Raw genomic sequence first — 23,219 nt, forward strand, 5'->3', positions numbered from 1 at the left:
TGATAAAAATCAGCATATTTTAGTCAGTTCTACATGATGCATGCAAGAGTAAACACATATAAACATTTACTTGAAGCATTGCAGTTGCTTAAACCCAAATATCGTACTGCGTTACTTAAATCTTGTGACGATGAAGAGATCAACATTATTTGTGAGTGTATTTATAACGTCCTAAATGGGAAAATTCCATTAGAAAAAAAAGAAAAGACGAAACTAAAAAAATATAAAGATATTTTAAGAAAATTAGTTTCGAAAGGGAAACATAAAATAAGAAAAACTGTTATAGTTCAAAAAGGAGGCGCATTTCTACCTATTATTTTAGGTGCAGTTTTAAGTGCTTTAGTGAACTCTTTATCATAAGCAAAATGGAAAACACAAAAAAAATGTTATTAGTAGAATCAGATTTTATTGAAAGACTGAAACGGAATGAGAGTCCACCCGAAAATTCCTCATCTCGGCTAGATGGAGAGATGCAAAAGATCCTTAAAAGTAAAATGAATGATCGCGAAAAGTGGACGTTATATTCTCAAGCATTACAAAGATTTCTACATTTTATTGAAACAGATCGAAAACCGTTTAGAATACCCATCGTGATGGAGGGGCTAGATCAAGTCATCAACGAAAGTAATGATATTATAAAAACAAAAGTGAACAAAAAGGAGGAGAATGAAAATAATGAGTCAGTTACAGATAATATAACTGAAGCAGCCACACCGTCATCGTTTAATACACCACCTGGTGAAATAAATCAAGAACTAATGCCAATCAGTCCATCAAAAATTATAAACATATTACCTAAATCTTATGAAAGAAAAGCTCGAACGTTGTTAGATTACATTGTTTCAAGTAAACCGAAAATTTGGTGGAAACAGACTGGTGAAGTTGTTATAAATAACCAAACCATTCAAAATAGTAATATTACTGATTTGGTAAGCGACACCGTTAGATGTCTTAAACGTCCTAAGCCAATTGGATGGGAAGTGTTTGCTTTACTTTTAAAAGATATCGAAGTTCCTAGGTCATGCATAGGTAATCCTACAAATTTAGCATTTATTAAAGGTACTCCTTTGATTGAACCCTTTACCCCCTCCACATCTGTGAAGACGAGAGCCTCAACAGATAAAGATAATAATACTTCTACACCTCTTGCTACACGGGAGCAAAAGAGATCCGGAAAGAAAATAGAGTGGGAAAGATGGACTCCTTATTAGACATTAACAGAATCTACTATGATGTCTCTAATCCAGCTGGCTATAGCAGTTTAAATAATTTATCAAAGGAAATGAAAGGTCAAATGAACAAAGAGGAAGTGAAAAAATGGTTACAATCTCAAGATACGTACACGCTGCATAAACCTACTCATAGACGATTTACTAGAAATAAATACATTCTCTCGAACTTTAATGAACTTTGGCAAGCCGATTTAAGTGATATGAGTACTTATAGTCAATATAATGATGGGTACAAATATATTCTTTGTGTTATTGATGTATTCAGTAAATATGCTTTTGCAAGAGCCATGAAGAAGAAGGATTCAGCAACTGTTAAACAATGTTTTGAAAGCATATTTACTGAAGCCAACTCTGTTCCCCGTCACATCCAATCTGATAAAGGTACAGAATTTGTTTCAAGGGCGGTTAGAGATTACTTTAAGAGCAAAAATATTAATTATTATACCACTAATAACCCCGACATTAAAGCAAGTATAGTAGAAAGGTTTCAAAGAACACTTAAAATGAAAATGTGGCGTTACCTCACTCATAAGAATACATATAACTACACAAATATATTACAAGATCTTTTACATTCTTACAACCATAGCTATCATTCTAGCATTAAAATGCGCCCAGTTGATGTTAGCTCTAATAATATTATGACTGTTTGGTGTAATTTATATGATCGCAAAAAAGATAGGCAAATTTCATCAGAAACTAAAAAACTAAATGTAGGTGATCATGTTAGAATCACTAAATATAAGCATGTGTTTCAAAAAGGTTATGAAAGTAATTGGAGTGATGAAATATTTATTATTGATTCGATTATTAACAGATCGCCACGAGTTGTTTATACAATAAAGGATTTAGAAGGTGAACCCATCATTGGTACATTTTATTCTAAAGAATTACAAAAAGTAACTTACCTCCCCTCCAACGAGTATAAAATTGATAAAATAATACGCTCGCGTCGAGTTGCTGGCAGAAAGGAAATACTAGTTAAGTGGCAAGGTTATCCTAATAAATTTAATTCTTGGATACCTGAATCAAACTTAAAGAAAATATGAGTGAAAATAGTTTTTATCTAACTTTGTTAAGTAATAGTTCATCAGATTACTACACGGATAACACGACTGCACATTTCTTAACTAAATTACCAAAGACCATTAAATTGGATGGAGAATGGGTAGTTGGGTTGGTGGAATTTCAATACCCTTGTTCCATGTATAATGTTCAAGAGCACGAAAACATCATTTATTTAAAGAAAACGGTGTTATCACCCACCGATAAAACTACAAAAATAGTGGATATAAAAACTCATATACCAGCCACTACATATGATAATATAGATCATTTTCTTCAAGCGTTTAATGAAAACCCACAGTTAAAAAATAACGTAAAATTTCGATATGATGGATTAACAAAACTGGTTGGAATAGCAACAACAAATAAAGAAATAACATCTATCATAACAACTCCGATACTAAGTCTGCAATTGGGTTTTAAACCGAGAACAAATTTAAAACAAAATACATTAGGAAAAAACCCCGCAAATTTATATTTAGGTTTACCATCTCAAATATTTGTTTATACTGATATAATACATCCACAAGTAGTCGGAGATGTTATTACTTCATTACTCAGAATAATACCTTTAGATCCAACTAAGTTCATTTATGGAGCTTATAAAACTCACATCTTCTCACCCGCTCATTATGTACCAGTTTTACGAAGAGAGTTCGATACAATTGAAATAGATATAAGAACAACGACTGGTGTCAGAGTACCATTTCAATTTGGATCTTCTTGCGTGAAGCTACACTTTCAACGAGTAAAATGATTTACAACAGATCGTCAGTCTCTTGTCCTTACGAACATTATTATTCACACCAAGCCGGCTCTGGGATAGGTATTGTCTATAAGGGAGTTCCATACCAACGAGGACATGGTATAGGCAGTTTTTTGGGTGGACTATTTAGATCAGTGCTCCCTTTGTTATCTAGCGGTTTAAAAACCATTGGAAAAGAAACCTTAGGGGCAGGGGTTGGTCTGTTATCTGATATGGTAAATTCTCGTCCTATGGATAGTTCCATTCGATCACGATTTAAGGAAGCGAGCGCTAACCTAAAAAGAAAGGCTGATGAAAAAATTGATTCTCTCATGTCAGGATCTGGGTATAAAATGTCGAATAAAAGAAGAGAACCGCTCATTACTCGAAAAGCATCGCGACGAAGAGGAAGTAAAAATAATAATAAAAATAACGATATATTTTCAAGTTAAATAATGTCATTTCTACACAGTCATTCATGTGAATGTGCAAAATCAGAATTAGATATATTTGCCCTTCCATCAACTCAAACAAGTATTGAAAGCGGACATTGGATTCATTACAAACCAATTTCATCTTTAAGTGATGATGGCCCCATTGAATTTCAAGTACCTGGATCAGGAGATGACTACATTGATCTATCACACACAATGTTACATATTACTGCTAAAGTGTTGAATCAAGATGGGACAAAATTAAAAGCAGATGCCGGAGTTGGACCCACCAATAACTGGCTACATTCCCTTTTCAACCAACTTGATGTATATTTAAATCAAAAACTCATATCACCCCCAAACAATACATATGCTTACCGTGCTTATATGGAAAATCTTCTCAACTATGGACCGGCAGCCAAAAAAACCCATCTTACTTGTGGGTTATGGTATGAGGATACCCCAGATTTTATGGATACCGTTGACACCAACAACAAAGGATTTCAGAAAAGACTAGAATTTATCAAAGAGAGTAAGCAAGTGGAAATGATTGGACATTTGCATGGCGATATATTTAACCAAGAGAAATTCTTGATAAATGGCGTTGAATTGCGTATTAAGTTAGTCCGATCAAAAGAATCGTTTAATTTAATATGTCATCAAGATAAAAAATTTAAAGTACAAATAACAGATGCTAGTCTCATTGTTAGAAGAACAAAAATTAATCCTAGCGTTTTGTTAGCCCATCAAAAAGTATTGGCAACAACGACTGCGAAGTACCCCATTACGAGAGCAGAAGTTAAGGTTCTCACAATACCATCAGGGGTCCAGGGTAAAACATTGGATAATATATTTCTCGGACAAATTCCTAAACGGTGTATTATTGGATTTGTATCAAATTCAGGTTTTAATGGAAATTTAGCTTTGAATCCATTTAATTTTCAAAACTATAATATGAATTCATTTAGTTTGTTTGTAGATGGTCATGAAATTCCTTCTAAAACATTACAACCGTCATTTAGTTCTGGTTTAATAGCGGCGGCATATCACACCTTATTTTCCGGAACTGGTATTCATTTTCACAACGAAGGTAATGGAATAAGTAGAACAGATTATGGTGGAGGTTATTGTTTGTTATGTTTTGATTTAACCCCAGATTTATCTGCTAGTTCAACTTCACATTGGAATCTTGTTAGACATGGAAGTGTTCGGATAGAAGTACGCTTTGATTCGGCTCTAACTAGCACCATTAATTGTATCGTTTATGCAGAATTTGATAACATTATTGAAATAAACAAAAACCGTGATGTATCTGTAGATTATAATAGTTGAAAAACATAATTATATAAATACAATGTTTTCTTTCGTTTACTTTATTTTGTTGTAGACATTGTTTGCAGCATCATCAAGACAAAATTGTTATTAATTAAGTAATTATGGATACTAATGAGATACAATTTTGTATGAAGAAATTAAACCCACTTTTTGAAACAAATGTTTTTGCTGCTAACAAAATACCTATTTGGGTCGATCTACCTGTCTTTATTGTTAGTAATTTGGACCCTGACACGAAACCAGGCTCCCACTGGGTTGCCATACACATTGATGTTACTGGTATAGGAGAATATTTTGATTCCTTCGGAAAGAAGCCTTCAGGTTACCATAACTTATTTTTAAAAAGAAACACCAGACAGTGGTTTTATAACAATAAACCTCTTCAAAACCATTTTACTTCAGTTTGTGGTGAATATTGTTTAGTTTATTTGTATTTTAAATATCATGGAAAAACTATGAAAGATATGCTAAGTTTGTTTTCTGATAATTCTGTATGTAATGACCTTATATTAAGGAATATGTTTAAAACATTTTTTGTGAAATAAAATAATACGTGTACTTAAATAAGATTTTTTATTTTTTCATATAATACAAAGACCATTCTAAACTATACTTTTTTTTTTAAATTTTATTATTTACAAAATATTTCTTAACATTCTTTGTTACTTAAAAACGAGACGACACAAAAAAATCTGTTACATGGAAAATGTACTTAAGGAGAGGTAAAAAATGAGAAATACGTTAACACAATCATTAAGCTACTACTATCATTAATAATTATAACTATCACTGTTTCTTATTATCTATAAAATATTTCACACTACTGTCCTTAGAAGCTAATTGCTTTGTTATGTTATAAATAATATTTCGCGTATTTTGTAGCTCCAAATCGTCTTCCAACGCAAAATATTTCAATCTGAAGTCCGCATGCTTCCAGTGTTCCATGGGTGGGACGTTTTTAATTGTTTGCATATCATATATCTCGATTTTAATCAAATGTGATGCATACGCCCCGTCGTCTTGTCCGGATGATAAGTTTGCAACACCGTCTGGTGAACTTTTGCTCACATTCGAAGACCGTTTCACAATTTTGGGTTGCTTTTTAGGTCGTTCAAAGAAACTATCGATATTGTTTCCTGAACGTTTCTTTGCGATGGCTTGTTTAACTTTGAAACCAAGCGTACCCTCTTCATCGCTTGATTCGTCTTTATTATTATCCGGGTAGTAATAGTTCTTGAAAGTATTTTCAGTGAACTGAAACAATATAAAACAATAATTTACACACTGTCTACAATCTTGATAATTAAAACACAAAGAACACAAGTGAAAACAAAACAAAGTAAGTTACGGTAATAAAAGACATACTTACATCCATTGTTGGGTCTTTCTATAAACACTTAAACACTTCACTGTTGAATTAACACTATATTTCTATATACTGCAATAGATACAAGGAGCTCTGATACAGTGGACTGCCACGACGGTAATACTTACTCAAACTCATTTCTCTTCGGCTTTTATACTGTGTCACTATGACCAGGGTACAGTACCGTTAAAATCATGTCTCAACAAGTTCATCTAATACATACGCTCTCTTTACTAAAACCCAAATTCAAAAGCATAATAGGAAACAATAAATCCATTGTCGGTATAAAATATAATAGATGTCTACCAATAAAGCAATTATGCTGTTATAACAATGAATAGCAACGCACAAGAAATGTTGACGTATTAGACTAAATCATGTTGAAACCAGTTGACACGTCTCGTTCCTTTTTTTAATCACACAAAGTAACATGTCTCAACAAGTTCATCTAAACAGACGTTCTCTTTACTCAAACCCAAATTATAAAAGAATAGGTATAGGAAACAATAAATCCATTGTCAGCATAAAATATAATAGACGTCTATTAATAAAGCAATTATGCTGTTATAACAATGAATAGCAACGCACAAGAAATGTTGATGTATTAGACTAAATCATGTTGAAACCAGTTGACATGTCTCGTTCTTTTTTTTAAATCACACAAAGTAACATGTATCAACAAGTTCATCTAAACAGACGTTCTCTTTACTCAAACCCAAATTATAAAAGAATAGGTATAGGAAACAATAAATCCATTGTCAGTATAAAATATAATAGACGTCTATCAATAAAACAATTAAGCTATTATAACAATGAACACAAGTGCACAAGAAATGCCTCACACGCCTCGTTATTTTTTTAAATAATAGAAAGAAACAAGTAACTACGAGTTTACTTTAAGACTAGGTGAAAGCAGGTTAGTTTGAAATGAGTTAGGTTGATTTTAGTTAGGTTTGGTCAAGTTAGGTTTAGGTTAGGTTTTCGAAGAATAAGTTAGGTTTGGTAAAAGGTTAAGGTTAGTTTAGGCTGCCAAAGGATTACTAGTGTAAATTCTACGTCAGAAGAAGGTTAGAACTGTATTCCTTATAAATCGAAATAGCTCCAAGAGGTAATAAGATAATGCGGGTTATTAGAGTTGATAGTTAGAGTACCTATGCATCACAAATAAGTACCTATCGCTAATACCTATTGCAAATAGCTATCGCTAATACCTATTGCAAAATACCTATCACAAACACCTACAGTATACACACATAAAGAAGGCATGAATGGAGACGTCGGTGGGTTAAGGAAAGGGTCCAGGCAGGTAGTATGCTCGGTAACACAATAGCGCGCCCGAGTCGAGATCGAACAATAGAAAAGGGTCGATAAGCCTATTGTTACCGTGGTGAACAAGGTGTATTGTTTAATTAGCGTATTTCGTAAGTCCCTGAAGGAGGCGCCGGGCAATGCTGAGACCTAGCGCAATCAATTCAAATGGGGGGCTATTTGTTTTTTTTTTTTTTTTTTTTTTTTTTTTTTTTTTTTTTTTTTTTTTTTTTTTTTTTTTTTTTTTTTTTAGGTTCAGCAGGGGCGGTGGCTCGGCCTTGGGGTCAGGATCGGGGACCACTGAGAGGCGGGGCCAGAATCGGGGAATACTTTCTACTGCCCATCTATAAATGGATCGATAGAAATTGTAAACAAAGAAATTACAGTTGCACCAAACAAAATCCTGATTAATGTCAAATATCTAAGAGAATATGACGTTTATAATGAGTATAATGACACTCCCACTGTTCTGCTCAAATCGGTGCAAAATTAGCTTAGACGGACTGTATTACTATTTACATTCAATTTTAGTTAAAATATTTGTTAATTATTCATATAAATAACACTGCAAAAAAATTACATGACTGTTACAAGTAGCCATGTCAAAAATGGCAATTGTATGTATATTTTTTCCAATATCGTTCGTACTGAATACAATATCGAATCAAGTTAAGATTGTTAAATTTCGAAACGCTGTCCTAGGCTTACTAATTAATCAACTACTCTTCCTGACGATGATAAATGTTACACGATTTTGAATCTCAAGATCAAGAGCATAAAGTACGTTTCAAGTCTAGGTTGGAAGACACCTGATTGTGAAAGTTAATAACGGGCTGGTAGATATTTTGTTTGGATGATGAATGAGGATCCGAACCTTTGAGTATCCTTTAAAATTAATGAAGTTAAGCTTGTAGATTTTCTCTCAAGCAGGCGTGGCCCACTCCGCGATTTCGTCGCGTCGCTACAAGTACATGCGGCTCACACCAATTTTGATGTCTAGCAGTAGTGGTTGCTGTACACCGCCACGGAACGAACGCCTGCTCGCGCTTGCGCCACCTTGCGGTCATATTTGTCGTAATAGACGAGTTTTGTTAGATAGTGAATCTACTGTACCAAGTACTATTATTTATTCTGTGTCTCAAGTTCAAGGAATGGTCAGAAAGACAATGGCCATCGTCCTGTCAAGCTTTTGTTTAGGGACTAGAATATGTGGTTCTTCTCGAGCAGAATTACGATTTTTAAAAACTTGGAAATGCGCCATAAATTTTAACCCTTAGCCCTACTTTCATTCTAAGGGTTGATTTAAAAACAAAACTTTTTCTCAACATAGCTCTACAACATTTTTTATGTATAGAACCGGCACAGAGAACCAGTATTTTGCGCCATGAGTTGTTGTTATGACAACAAACCATAGAAGCGGAGCGTGAATGAGCCACTTTTTGGACACTTTGACACGACGTTTTGGTCGCGTAGAACAGGTTGCAACGGTTAAATTCTTTTGTATGGCTTATAATAACTCAGTGTCCTTAAAACGGATTTTCTGTGGCTGCAAAATATAGATTATGTATTGTCTGCAACAGATACTATGTAACGGAACTTTTTTTATATTACGTAGTATTAAACAGAGAAAACACCATACATAATTTAAATAAAAGATTTAATACATAAACACAGAAAACAGGCGTAGCTTCAAGTAAATCACACTCCGACGCAGAAATGGCGGGCGATCTTCGTCTGACAGTTAGGGCCGCGCCAATCGTAGTGTCACCTTTGACACCGACCGTAGGGCTGCGTTCGAGCAAACCACATAGTCGGTTATCAGTTGATAACAAAATAAATCATTTTTCCCTCAGGCACACTCCAATGCTGGTCCGGCATCAGCAAGCTCCAATGGCGGATATGGATGACCAGCGTCTTCGTGTCCCTCTTCGTGGCGCCAGCCCTCACGATATCCGCTTGCTACGGAGTCATCGTCATCACTATACGACAGAAGAGCAGAAGAGTGCTTGGGAAGAGAGCAAATGCCAGCAGACAAAGTAGGTCAACTTTCTTTGATTTTTCCGTTCTTCGCTTCCACCTTTCCTTGCGGTCTGGCATAAGTTGCGTTCTCGCGCGCGCGTCAATACCTGAAGTAGCGCTAGATGTATGGAATCGAGCCCGAGAATGCAACTCATCTAGACCGACTGATGATCATTTTCATTCGACAGAAGAGCAGATAAGTACTCAGCAGGACATAGTAGATTACAAGTTTAGTTTTCTTTCTTTCTTTGTTTGCTCCATTTCTGCTTTCATTATTTTGTTTCTTATGTAGCGTGTTTTGTAGATATCCCCGTGATATGTAGTCATAGGGTGTACCCTTATTTTACCGCCAAATTTTTTGCAGAATTTTGTTATACAGAAAATTATTAATAGAATAAACGAATCACACATTTTTGTTACAATTAATTCTGTTTCTTCGATTATTCATTTCAGAGATTTCTACAGATCGATGATTCTGTGAAATGAAATTACATGAACAAATTGTTCTTGAAACAAAACTAATGTTTTAAATTTTTGGTGAAACATAACTAATCCGAACTAAAATTATTTGAAGTAAATATTCTATGTAAAGATTATTTTGCGATCTGAAATTACTTGAAAAATTTTCTGTGAAACGAAAATCTGCAGAAAATTTTACGGCAAAATAAAGGTAAACCGTAGTCATAGTCATCATCAAAAGTCAAAGTCAAATATTTTATTGTAACTCATTATTGTAACTTATTAATTTTATAGCTTACAGCTAAGTACGGTCTCAACATCAGAAGAACATAATAGACCACAAGCTTTTTTCGTCATGAAGTGTTATATTTTTTTATACGGCCAAAAATTTTGGAGCACTGTGGCTAGCCTTCACATTGGGGCCGGTTTACACATTAATGAATGTTATTTTCTTTTATATATTTTTTTTGTTAAGAATGTTAATTGCGAGTTCGCACATTTTTTTGGCTAATCAATGTGTAAATAGCCTCAATGTGAAGGCAAGCCACCCTTAATCGTATTACATTATAAGAAATTAAGCTCGAATATCCATAACTTTCGGAAACAGACATACGAGTATTTTCAGTTTTTCTGCGAGAGTATGACGCAACTCAATTATTTCCAAGAATACATCGTACGTAACTGAACCAAAATGTTTCTCAGGAAATCCGCAATGATTGACTTTACAGCTAATTTGCGTTTATCCGCTCACCATCAAAGAATCGTAAAACTTTATTTATGTAACAACTAACGATCAGTTTTCGGATACTCAAGACTGGAGTATGCAGTAAAAAATGTAAGATATATAAACAAATAATGGGAAAACCAGCAAGTCATGCAATGAGGAAGAAATTTAAAAATAGTTGGGTATTTTTTTTTATTTTAGGCAGCTATATGGGTCACTCAAGTGAAACATGATATGGGTACCGAATGTACCGATGAATGATGCAAAATAAATTCAAGCGATTTATAAAAGAGGGAAGGCCTGTCCTCGACAACGGGAAAAATCGAGGTTTGAAAACCATAAAACGATATACCTACGACACACTAAATCTCCTCGCCTTAAATTCTGTGATCAGAATAAATATATTATAGTATATTATTGGAAATAACTTTTGTTTGATAATTTATTTTTTATCTTTGGTTCTAATCAAAAAAAAATATTACCGTTAGAGAATTTCTGAGAAGTAACCCTACGTGGGATTTCAGGGTTTGTCCAATGGCTAGGGTCACTCTGTATAATTATAATATAATCCATTCTTTGGACAAACCCTGAAATCCCACGTAGGGTTATAATTATATTATAATTATACAGAGTGACCCTAGCCATTGGACAAACCCTGAAATCCCACGTAGGGTTACATCTCAGAAATGCTCTAACGGTAATATTTTTTTTAATTAGAACAAAAGATAAAAAAATAAATTATCAAACAAAAGTTATTTCCAATAATCGTTAACAAAAAGAAACATACTGTATTAATCATCAGCACTTTTGACAAATTGTTTGAAAATGTGCGGCAATGATGACATTTGTCAAAAGTCAGAAAAAAAAGAATCTAAACGGTCGTAGAAGTTTCCATACTATTTATTAACTCAGGAGCTACTAACACGTACAGGCTGCTCCAAAGTAAAAAAAAATAATTTGTTAATTTCTTCGTAACCGCTACATCGATTGTTATGATACTTTATATACTGGTTCTAAATACCCTAACGCATATGTGCATTTCGGCTTTGTCCCATCGCTAGGGACACCCTGTATATACTATACAGTAAAAAACACCATAACAAACCATTATTTCTCAAAAAAACTCCAATGCACTCATAGAAATTTTCCCCACGTCTCACCCACATAAAATCGCAGCTTCCTAATCTTCTCATATTTCACCGCGAACAGCCGTCGACACCAGTCACGTTTCATTTCATTTTCTCTAAGGGCCTACCGCGAAAACCGAAATTCTGGGGATCTTTCTCTTTTACTCCAATGAAAGTGTAATTAGAGTGATAGAGAAAGATGCCCGCGATTTGCGTACTACAATTTTCCCGGTTATAGCCCTGATTCCCGTTTTAGTTTTTCTGCTCATCCATTTTGGGACCGTTGACATTACGAGACGGGTAGGCTTTTAGCGCTGATATTTTCTTTTAATATTGCTTTGTGTTTGGACAGTGTGGTCAAATATTTGATTGAGGTCACTTTGGGCTGTCATTAATAGCAATTAATATTAAATGGCAACAAATGAAGTATGTTTGGTTGGAGGGGGGAGGATTTAATTAAAGCTTTCTATCAGCTGTCTAAATTATTTTTGTTAAGCAATGCAACGACAGGCAAATTAATTAGATTCCTATCGAAATTATCACTTGAAAAAAAAAACTTCGCTAAGTATGTCCTTAGAACAACTGTCATTTTATTTTTATTGATTCATAAAATTTAATATTAATAATATTCATAATGATTACTTAAGGTGGTTCGCTTTTCATACAAAATTCAATCAAAGCTCATTAAGTAACTACACACTATTAGTACACAAATATTTCCGCATTTATCTTCTTTCGAATATTCGTTTGCGCGAAATTAACAGGAAAACAATGTTTCATACAGAAATCATGCAAAAATCATAGTTAACTTTTCATCAATTTTACGTATGTGTGTGTCACAAATGTCGTGTACAGATACATTTGCGACGTTGCCATACCATTTCCGACGTTGCCGGGCCGACCACGGCTCGAATTTGGAGTGCCGTCATGTTTAGTGCAATTTTGTTGACACTGATATTTGACAGGTAGTTAATTGACCTAAGCGAGAAGTTCGTCAGCTTAGCTAAGAACTATCATGGCGTGTTATGCAAACAGTCACTTTTTTGCTTGCAAACGGAAGATTCCCGGTTCGATCCCCAGTCATTGTATGCTGGAACATAACTTTTTGTATTTTTGTTACACCTAAATTTCGTATTGTTTTTTTATTTTTATTTAATTTTTCTTATTATCATAAATCGATTATTAAGTATGGGCTACACGTATTCTTTTATTTTTACAAAGATAATTAGAAATTATACTCTTCCTAATCTCTCTGATTTTTACAATCAGGACATCCTCACTGCAATAAAAACCGGGCAAGTGCGAGTCGGACTCGCGCGAGAAGGGTTCCGTGCCATAATGCAAAAAAAAAAACAAAAAAAAGCAAAAAAAAACGGTCACCCATCCAAGTACTGACCACTCCCGACGTTGCTTAACTTTGGTCAAAAATCACGTTTGTTGTATGGGAGCCTCATTCAAATCTTTATTTTATTCTGTTTTTAGTATTTGTTGTTATAGCGGCAACAGAAATACATCATCTGTGAAAATTTCAACTGTCTAGCTATTACGGTTCGTGAGATACAGCCTGGTGACAGACGGACGGACGGATGGACGGACGGACAGCGAAGTCTTAGTAATAGGGTCCCGTTACCCTTTGGGTACGGAACCCTAAAAAGAAGTGTATAAAATTTCATGTGGTTAAAAATAATGGATTTTGTCTATGAATGAAAAACACAATTATTACTATAGTTTGTTTTTTTAGCATTAGAAATAAGGTAAACAATTTTGACGTGTCTTTTAATTGAAAAACACATTTTAAAAATAAGTTACGGCAAATATGTAACAATTATAAATCTAATACGATCATTTATATTCTTCTGCTTTCATAAGTAATCGTTTTTGATTTTTAAAAAACCTGATAACACTGAGTATGTGGGGGAAGCGCTGCTGGCCTAGCGGAAAGCAATTCGGAGGTCGCGGGTTCTAACCCCGGCTCGTACCAATGAGTTTTCGAACTTTTGTACGAAATAGCATTTGATACCTATTTATACACCGATACCTATTTTTCGGTGAAAGAAAACAATGTGAGGAAACCGGACTAATCCAAATAAGTTTACTCTCTGGGTTGGAAGGTCAGGGCAGTCGCTTTCGTAAAAACTAGTGCGCATGCCAATTCTGGGATTAGTTGCCAAGCGGAGATTGAATATCTGGGAGACCGACCAAAGCTTACAAAACATAAAAACTCAAAAATGCGCGTTTCCTCATAGACCTAGCTAAGAGATCAAACCCCTTATAGCAAATTTCATCGAAATCGTTAGAGCCGTTTCTGATACCATCCAAATATATAAATAAATAATTATATATCTAATAATTGCTCGTTTAAAGGTAAGATAACACAAAGGAGAAACAAAAAGAAATTACCTACTCGCACCAGTCTTGAACCCCAATCCTCTTGCACGTATTTCCACGAACATACCGTTACGCTATTGCAACATACTTACGTTGTGTGAAATTGTCTACTACAAGGATCACGGAAACACTGTTTGCATGTGTGAGTAATAGTAGGAAAAAGCGTGACAGCAACACTCCGTCGAATTAAAAAGGTGGTTTTTGCACAATGAAGTATTCAATGTTTATTTTAATAGTTCAATATTTACTTAAAGAGTGCGCGAAACATACTTTTAAGTATACAAATACCAAGACCATTTCACAAAAAAATTAAATCTGAAATTTTGCAAAAGTGGTGCCATCTAGCGAGAGTTAAGTTTTGAGTAACCTAGGCGAACCACCTTAACCAATTAAATATTATTGTGATCGCATAAATATTAGATATTATTTTTAAATCAATAGAATGACTAGATAAAACAAAGACAATGAAATTGGCGAAGCATATAATTATAATAACTAATATTACCTAATCTTTTAACCGCCATAGAATTTACCATGGCAGAGCACGGCTCGTGTTACCGTCGGTACGAAGTTACACGAAGTTTTGTCTTATGTATGTCTTATATCAGTCTTCTTCTCTTCTTAGTCGGTACACTCTTGCCAGAGTGGTCGTGGTCATCATTGTAAATCTCGATGAGTGATGATCTTGCTAATACGGCGCCATTCGTCGCGGACTGCAGCTTTCCGGGTACATTCGTAAACCGAGCACTTAGTTGCGACCTTTATCAGTCTACGACGGGTAAAAGGTTAATATCTATGGTACAACATCTTTAATGTTTAATTCACAAACGGGTCTACCGCGATATAATCTCATTGTTTTTACCTGTAATTCCGATGTTTCAGCAGAGTTGCACCAGCTGTGGTCACGGAGAGGCCACAACTGTCAGCTTTGTGTTGTGTGATTAAATATGTGTACAAATTTATATTTGCTAGCTATAGGTTCTTACACTATAAGTAATTTGTATAATTATACTTTATACTGATAGAACACGATACAATCCGCGCTCCACTATGCAAACAAATATTAGTTTTCTTCGCAAAGCTGTCAATAGTCACAGCTCTTGTTTGTTTTCCATTTGTCTGACATTTGAACCCTCTTAGTATGCAAATAACAAATATAATATACAAACGTATTTACATTCTATCTGATTTATGCAGTGCTCTTTAATTATCTCAGTAATTACTGTCGGACGCTATGAAACCATAATAAGTTTAAAGAATTTTAAATTACTTTTTTCGTTTAATAATTGCCATTTCTGGTTATACTATTTTATATTAATTTAAACTTCTTGTACATTATTATTAGGTACTAAATGAAATGAAAATTTAAACGCGTATTTAATAATAATACAATTTAAAAGTTGCTCCATAATTGGTTATGAATATAATTTATGTATTGTAGGAATATTAAAATAGTAACATTTCAATGGAAACTTACAAAGATTATTCAGGTATCTTTCACTTTATTAAATATAAATTTTCTAACATCCAAATGTTTTTGTATGAAAGACCGAAACATTCCTTGCTACTTAGCTGTCACAAGACAAATTCTACCCATTTCTCAATGTTTCGGTAATTATTGTAAGGAACATATAAGATTAATGCGTAACGACTTTTTACTATGTAACGTATTGTTTCCATGGTTTATTAGATGGGTGCCTCGAGTGATTTATGGTCAGTCATTTTACTCATTTTATTTAACTTTTTTTTTTATAGTTGGATGTTAGAAACATGACAAGTTCATGTGACAAACATGCTCTTATTTTTATTTTCTCTTTCGAGCATGACATACTCCACATGACATACTTTTCCAACTACCCGCACTTGGTCTTGAATCTTGATTCGCTTTTACACTTGGATTGTCTATTGACCACAAACAATACTCACGACATTCGATTGTTTGTTATACAATGCCTATAGTTTGTCAAAAGACTGTCTCATTTCATTTCATTTTATTTATTTCCTTGCTTTGTGTGTACAGTGGGTCTTATTAATAAATTAAGTCTCAACACAACCCTGAGAGGGCACTGCAATTCACTTACAGATAAAATATATATAATACTCTCTCTCTTCTTCCTCGCGTTGTCCCGGCATTTCGCCACGGCTCATAAGAGCCTGGGGTCCGCTTGACAACTAATCCCATGATTTGACGTAGGCATTAGTTTTTACGAAAGCGACTGCCATCTGACCTTCCAACCCAGAGGGTAAACTAGGCCTTATTGGGATTAGTCCGGTTTCCTCACGATGTTTTCCTTCACCGAAAAGCGACTGGTAAATATCAAATGATATTTCGTACATAAGTTTCGAAAAACTCATTGGTACGAGCCGGGGTTTGAACCCGCGACCTCCAGATTGCAAGTCGCACGCTCTCACCGCTAGGCCACCAGCGCTTTTTAAAATATATATAATACAATCGTCAGATATGAATAATGATATAGTACAGTCGCCATCAATTTATCATGCATTAACAAAATATGTGACGTTCCACGGCAAAAGGTACCTTATAGCGGCTGGCGCTTACGTCGCATAGCGCCGCAATAATATTGGAGCGGTGTTAATAACAGCGTAAGCGCCGACCGCCATAAGGTACCTTTACCCGTGGGATGTCACATATATATGTCACTTATTAACTACTTGTTTCGTTACAATATTATAATTTTTATTATATGTCAATTTACATTAATTTGCATTTACAGAATAGGAGTAGGAACGAAAGATAGAGAGATGCCTGTATTTCTCCGGAATATTATTTGTGTAATTAGTTATTATTATTCTGTAGGTATTCGTGGACCGAGTAATAGGCTCTTTCTACGAGATATTGTTTCAACACTTTTTGAAATTTATTTTGATTTTGCTCGTTTTTTATGTGATCCGGCAGGTTATTAAAGATCCTTATTGACGAGGGATAAGGTCCGTTTTTATGTATTGCTAGCTTTGATGTTATTTGTATAAGATTATTTTTTTGGCGGGATTCAAATCGACGGGGCACATCTCCGATTCTAGTATACAGTTCAGGATGAAACTCTCATTTCAAACATAGACAGAGATAATCATACTATCTTTGTACTACTAGTACTATAGCACCCAAAAGAAAAGGATGAGTATAGTTTTTTTGGAGTGAAAACTTCTTTAGCGGCGCTGAGCACTTTTTGTGATGGGGAAAAAATGTTAAACTCGCGAGAGCGTAAGACGTAAGACGTGACGTCACGTGTGTTTACACTCTTACAATGTCATTGCGTTTTTCTTTTTTTATTGAAATGCCATCTATAGTTCGTTTCTTTTAGCATTAGAAAGAACTCCGCAGAAGCAAGCGTACAGTTTTTATCAGGCTCGTTAATTGTTAATAATTATTGAATTATTTTTTTATAATTTTTTTATTTAGAAATTTAATTCAGGCAACAAGGCCCATATTACAAATACCTTACAGACTAACATACATACTTAATGTATTTTATAAACTTAAAACTAAACACTATTTAGTCGACAAAACGGCGTGGCTCCGTTGCATCGGCTGCTCTTGTGTCGGATTCGGCAGTTTGCCCCGGAACCTCCGAAACACGACACCTTTCGGCCAGAAGTCGGCGCACTCGATGGTCCCCTGCAGCGGTCGCGGCAATTATGGCATGGCATGGTCAATACATATATTTTACTTCAAATTGTTACCGCTAAAAGTGCCAGATTTAGAACCACAAGCGAACTTCTCCGAAGTTCTTTTTAATGCTAAAAAAAACGGACTATAGTGAGTTTCCCTCAAACTGGTACTAGTAACTATAACTCTAGTACTCACAGTGATGTGCTTAAGGGTTTCAAGTAATGCGACGAAATAACGCTAGATGGCGTTAACCTCAATTATACATAGTGCTGCAGACATTTTGCACTAGTTGACGCTGTTATTAATATTTTGAGTTACAATGTCATTGAGTTTTCACTTCTGCCGGCACTCCCGGAGTGCAACCAGTTTTTTTTGTTCTTATTTACTGACAAATTGGTTTGACCAACTATATCACTACAGTAGTAGATAGTAAACACATGCCATGTTCTGACACAACAGTGCACATATGAACAAGTTAGTGCTCCCTTTTTCGCTCCGATGTGTACTACCTACTTTACGAGCCGTGTCGAGTTAGGGTACGGTCACCGAGCCACTTACGTATATGTGGGTCATGCACCGACCGGCGACCGGCTAAAAATCAAAGTTGCTTCTTTTCCCGAAAGTTGGGGATAGGATTTAATTTTGCCTTTGAAGTGTAAATATAGCGCTTAATTATGTGTTTGGGGATTTACAAAAAAATTGGTACCAGTTTTTTGGAAAAAGATTTAGACTAAGAATTATGAGTACTATTGAAAGAAAAGAAAACAAAGTGTCCCCAGTTTTTCATAAAAATTTTGGGTGCCAGTTTTTTGGCGGTCTATACAAAATGTATCTTTGTGAAAGTGCGTCACAAAACTGTTTTATTTTTTGGAACACATTTTTTTCTTTTTAAGTCGATAGTCAGTAAATGGTACACTGTTAAGTGAAAATGCCTATTTTTGCATATTTAATAATGTGACACGAGAAAATGTGTTCGTGTATTGTAAAGCCTTTGAAAACCGTTACTTTATTATTATTTTTTCAGATAGCGATGACTTGGACTCCCGCCGCGCTAGCAGCCGCGGCATCATCCCAAAAGCGAAGATCAAAACTGTCAAAATGACATTCGTCATCGTGTTCGGTAAGTGGAAAGAGCCACTGACAGATAACGTTACATCTGTACAGTCAGCAGCAGAAGTTGCTAAGCGGGCCAAGTGTTCAAAATGATCTCGACGCGACTTTATTGTTAAGAGAATTTATATAAAAATAATAAAATCATTTATCCATCATACAGGGTTACTTTTTTACCAGTACAATAAATCAACATACGTAATTGTTGCCAAAAATAAAAAATACCAGCATTCTTTGTTACTACTATTAAGGAACAAAAAAACAAAAATACCAATGCCCGAACTTTTCCGCTAAAGTACTAGAAAATGTTACGCATCAATTAGCAAACGCACGAACTGGCAACTGTTTGTTTACGTCATCGCGCGCGATTTCATACCGTTGACACCTTGTAATTAGTGCAACCAGAAGTTACTAAATTGGTGAAGGATAAATTAATTGATGCGAAATAAAATAAAAAAAAAAATTATTTGTGCAATGTGATCTATTATCGATACCAATGATGTGGTTAAATTTATTGTACCGGTAAAAAAGTAACCCTGTATATTCATTTTTTTGATAATTTTATACGTGTTTATTTTGAGTTATAGTCGTGTGTCGATAGATGGCAGTAAATTTACAGTGACTACAACATTTACTATGACAGGACCCCTCTATACTATCTATTCTTTTTGCGATTACTAAATGCTCTAAGGTTTCAAACCATTAGTATACGAGTAGTAACGTCTACGAGCAACACCGGCTTCCGACATGTCGGAAGGGAGGGGCCCAAGCGATATCTCGCCGTACAAATCTTTCTGCCTTTTTCGCGGGGGGAAAGGTGCACACAGTCGCATTTCTCACACACTTACATACAAAATCCAATCTGTAATGACGACACAAATACATAGAAAATGACACACGTCAAAGACAAATCTTGCAAACCTCGATCTCTTTTTGTGTACGGACGAGTGACTAGTGTCACAACACGCACACTAATACATTTTCGTTGAAGTATGTCATTGTATTCTGAGAGATGAGAAGTCGGATTTGTCGCTCGACCGATCCGCAATTTGTACTGAGCGAGCAAAATCGATAAATCCAACAATTACTTGAGACTAAAATATAATAATTATATTTAAATGTAATTTAACGTATGATATGTAAAAAAAAAATACATGTGAAATGTAACACTTTCTTTTTGTAAATTTGATGTCCCCGACCTCTTTTTATAACAAAAAACCGAGCAAACAGGCATTTTTGTGCAGCAGTGTTCACGCACGCGTCTGGACTCGGTCTAGTGAAAAATCCAAGTGCAACTAGTTTTATTACCCGCGCTAGATTAAATTGACGCACTAATCTTGTACCTCGGCAGAGGGGAAATAGTGCGAATGCCGCCTCCCTTCCGTGTTGCTCGAAGAGTAACGTGAAATACGAGGCATCTTATACCTTTGAAAAGGCACAGTTAGATGTCAAATAAATGTCACTTTGTTGTGTCGTAGCAAACTCTTTATTTGCCCAAGTGTCAGGTTCACTAAAGTAAGTTTGACATTTCTTTATGATATACATATACTCGTAGCGTGTGGGGTGTTAAAACAAGAACGGTAACTTTTTAGTAAGAAAAAAGTAATAATTTAAGAGAAATACTATTATGTTAGATAGGTAAGCGAGTTTTTGAAAAAGTTGCACTCTATAATAGGGTCAAACAGATCACTGTGTTACGTTCTTTCCTGTGGACATACACAAAGTTAAGGGCTATAAAGGTTAATTTTCTTATTTAACCCTAACCCACGTAAAAAGGTCCTCCTTTTATTTACAGAACTATGATAAAATCATTACTTACATGCCCACAAGCTGTTAACTATTGCCCACAGGGGAGAAAAATGTACAGTTCGCGCGAACACGCTAGTTTTCTCTCCTGTGGGCAATAGTTAACAGCTTGTGGGCATGTAAGTAATGATTTTATCATAGTTCTGTAATTAAAAGGAGGACCTTTTTACGTGGATAAGGGTTAAATAAGAAAATTAATCTTTATAGCCCTTAACTTTGTGTATGTCCACAGGAAAGAACGTAACACAGTGATCTGTTTGACCCAATACATCCGTAGAGTACAAAAATGTACTAATTGTTTTCTATCTATCTGTAAATATTTTTATGACAGTAAAATGTGTGATCCTCCACAGCCGGACCACCTCGTCCGATTGCGCTCAGTTTTTAATGGCGAAATGTACCTCTAATGTACTTCATGTACCTCGTCGGAAATTGAACGTACCTCTGTAGTTTGGCAGATATATGCGTTTAAAAGGGGTCCGGCTGGGGAGTAAAATCTGCAGCCGGACCACGCCTGGATCCGATCATATCTGTTATTTTGAGATATAATTTAAATATCAGATGAATGTACCTGTTACGTACCTCCGAAGAAATCATTTTTTTATTTAAGAAATGGTCTCATAAATGAGTTTTCATACATTTCATTTTTTGAGTATACGCGTAAGCGCCTGTCAAAAAATAATAGCAACATAGTAGAAAACAAAAGTCGTCTAACGTGTCAACTAGATACAAATGTGGGTGGTTATAGGGAGTGTTTTAAACCGACACGAATTTAGTTAGTAGTCTTTTTCATTAGCATTGTATTGTATTGTAGCTCGGGCGATTTTCCGCAACTCGACGTCTTGCGCCTATTTTGCGTGATAGGGGGTGGGCTAGTCTTGCCAGCCCAGCTCCTCGAGGAATCCTATCAAACCTTTGATGTTGAGTAGGACCTCGGGGAGGTCACTCGGGGATCCGAGATGTTTTGCCCTGTATGGGGCCAATCCGCTGCATTCCAACACCACGTGAGAGGCTGTTTCTTCTTCCTCCATGCATCCACGGCATAGGGGACTGTCTGTGACACCTGTTATAAAAAGATGTTTGTTAAAAAGTCCATGACCTGTTATGACACTGGTTACCATACTCAGTCGAACCTTTCCTAGTTGAAGGAGCGCCCTTGTGAGCTTACCGTTCATGCTAGGCATGGCCTGCTTGGCCTGTCTGCATCCAGTTTGGTTTAGCCAGTGTTCTGTGTGTAGTTTCCCTGTACGTGCCAGCAGCATTGAGCGTACCTTACTAAACGGTATCGGGAGGATCGGTTCCGGGCCTATCGCCCCCGCACCCGATCCTTGTCTGGCGAGCTCGTCCGCGGCGTCGTTACCTCGGGATCCACTGTGTCCTTTGATCCATTGTAAGGTGATCTTATTGTTCTGACATACCTCCATTAGTCGTTCGTGGCATTCGTGTATAAGTTTGGATGTGACTATATGGCTTTTTAGGGCCATTAAGACTGCTCTGCTGTCGGAGAGTATGCGGATGGAGGATCCTACTACCTTCCTTGCAGTGATGGCAGCCGCCGCGTTAATGATGCCCATGCACTCAGCCTGGAATACCGAGTTATGGGCTCCTAGCGGAGTGGTGATTGACATGTTCAGGTCTTCTGAAAAGGTTCCAGAGCCTGATCCGCTGTCTGTTTTGGACCTATCAGTGAAGATTCTCAGCTCCCGGGGATTGAGTCCTTCGTAGTTGTCGTCCTCAAATAATTGTATTTTGTACCTTTTGTCAAAGATGGCTTGTTTGTGAATTCGATCCGTGCCCGCCATGAGCACTGGAAATTCGCTGTATACTTTTTCCAGGCATGCTGTGTGAAGAGCTCCTGTGGTGTTAGACCATATATTGAGGGTTCGTAACCTTACCGCTGAGAGACTGGCCTCTTGTTGTATGTGTAGGTGCAGCGGTGAAAGGTTTAGCATGACCTCCATGGCTGCAGTCGGAGTGGACCTCGTGCAGCCAGTGGTGGCCGCGCATGCGAGCCTCTGGAGTCTTTGTAGCTTGTCTCGTACGTTGCCTAGGTTTGTTCTTGGCCACCAAACCAGAGCACCGTAGCAGAGTAGGGGGCGGATTATAGTCTTATAGAGCCAAAGGGTAATTTTCGGGTTGAGTCCCCACCTCTTACCAATCATCCTTCTGCACTGCCAGAAGACTACTCCCGCCTTGTCTATGCGTTTGTTGATGTGATTGTTCCAGTTGAGTTTACTGTCGAGCGTAAGCCCTAAGTACTTAACTTCGTCGGTCAGCTGTAGCTCAGTCTGGAAGAGTGTTGGTCTGGTAAAGTTGCCAAGTGCCCTTTTATTGGTGAACATTACCATTTCTGTTTTGGTGGGGTTAACTGATAGGTCAAAATCTCTACACCAGCGTTCTACGATCCGAAGAGCTGCCTGGGTGAGGTCGCATACTGTACTTCATTAGCATAGTCTTTTTCATTTCATTT

At 36.1% G+C, this 23,219-nt stretch overlaps 1 protein-coding gene across 1 annotated transcript in view; it reads left to right on the forward strand.

Annotated features, from left to right (window-relative positions):
• The window catches only part of LOC134665731 (cardioacceleratory peptide receptor-like), a 61,875-nt gene that overhangs the window by 19,285 nt on the left and 19,371 nt on the right, over positions 1 to 23,219 (forward strand). The window contains exons 6-7 of the mRNA XM_063522705.1: positions 9,339 to 9,525; positions 18,862 to 18,953. Coding sequence (XP_063378775.1) covers positions 9,339 to 9,525; positions 18,862 to 18,953 — 279 coding nt within the window. The remainder of the gene's footprint in view (positions 1 to 9,338; positions 9,526 to 18,861; positions 18,954 to 23,219) is intronic.

This window comes from Cydia fagiglandana, chromosome 7 (genome assembly GCF_963556715.1).
Source record: "Cydia fagiglandana chromosome 7, ilCydFagi1.1, whole genome shotgun sequence".
NCBI lineage: Eukaryota > Metazoa > Arthropoda > Insecta > Lepidoptera > Tortricidae > Cydia > Cydia fagiglandana.